The sequence below is a fragment of the Passer montanus genome, unplaced genomic scaffold (genome assembly GCF_014805655.1).
Source record: "Passer montanus isolate IOZ18808 unplaced genomic scaffold, ASM1480565v1 scaffold671, whole genome shotgun sequence".
NCBI classification, from domain to species: Eukaryota; Metazoa; Chordata; class Aves; order Passeriformes; family Passeridae; genus Passer; species Passer montanus.
This window is the reverse complement of record NW_024371827.1, coordinates 3,448-6,613: the sequence shown is the minus strand read 5'-3', so window position 1 is coordinate 6,613 and position 3,166 is coordinate 3,448. Positions and strand designations below refer to the sequence as shown.

Here is a 3,166-nt window from a genome sequence, read left to right as displayed (position 1 = left end):
GTCCTTTGGGGGAGTTAAGGGGTCCTGGGGGGGGTTTTGGGGGTCCTTGGGGCAGTTTGAGGGGTCCCTGGAGGAGTTTGGGGGATCTCTGGGGGGCTTTGGGGGATCCTCAGGGTAGTTTAAGGGTCCCTGAGTGAATTTTGGGGCTCCCGGGGTGAATTTTGGGGCTCCCAGGGGGATTTTGGGGGTCCCTGGGGGGATTTGGGGGGTCCTTGGGGGTCTCGGGGAGGGTTTGAGGGTCCCTGGAGGGGTTTTAGGGGTCCTTGGGGGATTTTGGGGCTCCCTGGGTGAATTTTGGGGCTCCCTGGGGGATTTTGGGGGTCCCTGGGTGGATTTGGGGGTCCCTGGTGAATTTTGGGGGTCCTGACCTCCCCCTGCCCAGGTCTGGTTCCCTCCGCCGTCGTCATCGTGGCCAAGAAGGAGGGGAGCTGAGGGGGGCCCCCAAACCCAAACCCCCCCAAATAAAGCCAAAAACCCCAAAATCTCCACTTTGTCCTGTCCTGTTCCCCCCGGGCAGGCGGGGGGTCCTGGGGCTGTTTTGGGGGGTCCCGGGGCCGTTTTTGGGGTCCCAGGTCCAGTTTTGGGGGGTCCCGGGGTCTTTTTTGGGGGTCCTGGGGCTGATTTTGGGGGGCCTGGTGCCATTTTTGGGGGTCCCCGTTCTGTTTTTGTGGGTCCCAGGGTCGTTTTTTGGGGTCTCGGGGCAGGTTTTTGGGGTCCCAGTGCAGTTTTTGGAGTCCTGGTGCCGTTTCTGGGGGTCCCAGTTCCATTTTTGGGGGTCCCAGGTCTGTTTTGGGGTCCCAGGGCATTTATTGCGGGATCCCGGTGCCATTTTGGGGGGTCCTGGGGCCATTATTGGGGGTCCTGATGCCATTTTTTGGGGTCCCGGTTCCATTCTTGGGGTACCAGTGTCTTTATTGGGGTCCTGGGTCCCGTTTTTGGGGTCCTGATGCCGTTATTGGCGGTTCCGGTGCCATTTTTGGGGTCCCGGTTCCATTTCCGGGGCTCCCGGTTCCATTTCCGGGGGTCCCGGTTCCATTTTCGGGGGTCCCGGCTCCGTTTTCGGGACCCCCGGCTCCGTTTCGGGTCCCCTCAGGGCTCGCGGCGCGGCCGCCGTCCCACGGGGTCGGCGAGGATGACGATGGCCCAGCCCGCCAGCCCTGCGGGGACCCCGGGGGTCTCACCGGGGGTCACCGGGGACCTCCCCGCCCCCGCCGCGTTTTGGGGACATTTCCGAGCAATTAAAAGCAATTCTGGGGCCCCCCCCCCCCCGTCTCCATGGAAACCCGCGTTTTCCCGCCAGAACCAAGCCACGCCTCCCGCCGCTCCCCGGCCCCGCCCCTCACCGGCGGCGAACGTGATCTGGGCGATGGCGCCCATGGAGGGCGGGACGCCCTTCCTCATGGCGCGGCGCGGGCCCTGGTACACCCACACGGCGGCCATCAGCAGCCCCGCGCCGCTCAGCAGGCGGCAGCTCCAGCAGCCGCCGAACAGCGGCCGCGGCGAGCCCGCAGCGGGGCCCGGCAGCGGCGCCGCGTCCGGTGCGGCCTCCGCGCCCGCCGGCGACATGGCGGAGCCGGAAACGACGCCGGAAGTGTCCGTGATTTATTGCAGTCCGGGCGCGCCCGCGCGAAAGAGTTCCGGGCGCGACCGCGCCCAGCGCTGATGGTTCCGGGGGAATGCGGGGGTCACCGGGAAACGGCGGGAGAGCGGCTCCCGGTGCTGACGTCACTTCCGCCACGGCACCGCCCGCTGCGCCACGTTCTCGTCGGTCTCGGCCGCCTCGCGCAGCGCCGCCATGATCAGCTCGTTGTGGCGCCGCCGCTGCGCCAGAGTCGCGTCCGCCCCGGGCTGGGCCTGCGGGACCGGGGAGCGCTCAGCGCCGGTGCCGCGCCCCGGGGCGTCCCCGCCGCCCCCCTCTCCCCGTACCTTCAGCGTCTGCTGCCGCTCCTGCTCGCCGCCCGCGATCGCCACCCACAGCAGCAGCCCCAGCGCCACCGGGACGGCGCCGCGGGCGAGCGCCAGCGGCCAGCGCGGGTCCAGCGCCATCGCCGCCCTCCCTCCGCTTCCGGCGCCGCTCTGGCCCGCCGGGACCATAGAGACGGAAGGTGGGAGGACCGGAAGTGGAGCCCGTCCTCTTGGGATCATAGAGAGCGGTTGGGAGGACCGGAAGTCCCCTCACGCACACGGAAACCATAGAGACTACACGCGGGAGGACCGGAAGTTGCCCTGCCATGCCGTGATCATAGAGATGGCGGCTAAAAAGACCGGAAGTCCCCTCACGTGCGCTAAAACCATAGAGACGGCGGCTGGGAGGACCGGGAGCCGCGTCCCCCCCTCACGGCCGCCGGGGTCGGGATCACGGGGCGGCCCCAGCACCGAGAAAGGAACGGGAGATCCCCGCCCTCACCCCGGGACGCGCTCCTACCGAAAACAGCCACGAGACCAAAGCGGTTCAAAGCGGTTTATTAATAACTTTAATTACAAAATCCCCCATCCGCCCTCGGCGCGGTCCCGCGGCGTTCCCGGTCCTGCAGAGGAGAAAAGCGCGGTGAAGCGGCGGCCCCGAGCGCGGCGGAGCTCCCGGAGGAGCCGCGCCCGGGCCTTGTCCCGGCGCGTGAGGGTGGGACCGGCGGACGCCACCGCCGGCACCGAAGACATCGCGCCGGTCGCTGCTTTCCCTCCGCACATCACGGAGCCCGGCACGGCGCCGCCGGGGCCCGCCAAGAACGGGAGGAGCCGCCCGCTGCCCCCCGCCCGCCCGGTTTGGGGACAAAAATCCACCCAAAACCCGCCCAAAACCGGACCCCGCAGCTCACCCAGTGCCCAAAGAGCGCTCTGAGGCGCGGCCGCCATTTTATATACTGCGGCTGTGGGCGTGGCCTCAGGGAATTCCACCAATCAGCGGCGCCGGCGCGCGCCCGCCAACCAATGAAAACAAACTAATGGTAAAGGGGCGGTGGCTTAAAGTTAATTTGAATATGGGCGGGGCTCTCACAATGATAGCCAATCAGAGCCCTCTCCGCGCGCCCGCTGGCCAATGATATGCGCGGGGAGGGGCAAAGGGGAAGGGCGCAGCGACCGGAAGTGCGCCGGACCGGAAGTGCGGCCGGACCGGAAGTTTCTGCCGCACCGGAAGTGGCTCGTGAGGGGACGATGGGGATCGGCG

The 3,166-nt window shown here is 67.8% G+C and overlaps 1 protein-coding gene and 1 non-coding gene across 3 annotated transcripts; both read right to left on the bottom strand.

Annotated features, from left to right (window-relative positions):
* Positions 1–1,019: 1,019 nt before the first annotated feature.
* DMAC1 (distal membrane arm assembly component 1) lies at positions 1,020–2,098 on the bottom strand. 2 transcript variants are annotated; one of them, XM_039728961.1, is made up of 3 exons: positions 1,927–2,070; positions 1,344–1,854; positions 1,020–1,157 (listed from the first exon to the last, which is right to left on the bottom strand). In XM_039728961.1, the coding sequence occupies exons 2-3, from the start codon at positions 1,564–1,566 to the stop codon at positions 1,090–1,092; spliced, it is 291 nt and encodes a 96-aa protein (XP_039584895.1). In that variant the 5' UTR covers positions 1,567–1,854; positions 1,927–2,070; the 3' UTR covers positions 1,020–1,089. The 2 variants fall into 2 exon arrangements, with proteins under 2 accessions (XP_039584895.1, XP_039584894.1); XM_039728960.1 differs by lacking the exon at positions 1,020–1,157 and having other exon boundaries at positions 1,586–1,854; positions 1,927–2,098.
* Positions 2,099–2,600: 502 nt separating this feature from the next.
* Positions 2,601–2,734, bottom strand: LOC120511631. Its single transcript, XR_005629773.1, has one exon. It is a non-coding gene; the product is annotated as a small nucleolar RNA SNORA57 (small nucleolar RNA).
* Between the last annotated feature and the right edge of the window lie 432 nt (positions 2,735–3,166).

Excerpts from the sequence above, each read along its gene's own strand:
- DMAC1 (XM_039728960.1), bottom strand. The coding sequence starts at position 2,094 with ATGGTCCCGGCGGGCCAGAGCGGCGCCGGAAGCGGAGGGAGGGCGGCG. Across the intron at positions 1,855-1,926 it reads AGCGGCAGCAGACGCTGAAG|GCCCAGCCCGGGGCGGACGC; the intron begins GTACGGGGAGAG and ends CCGGTCCCGCAG.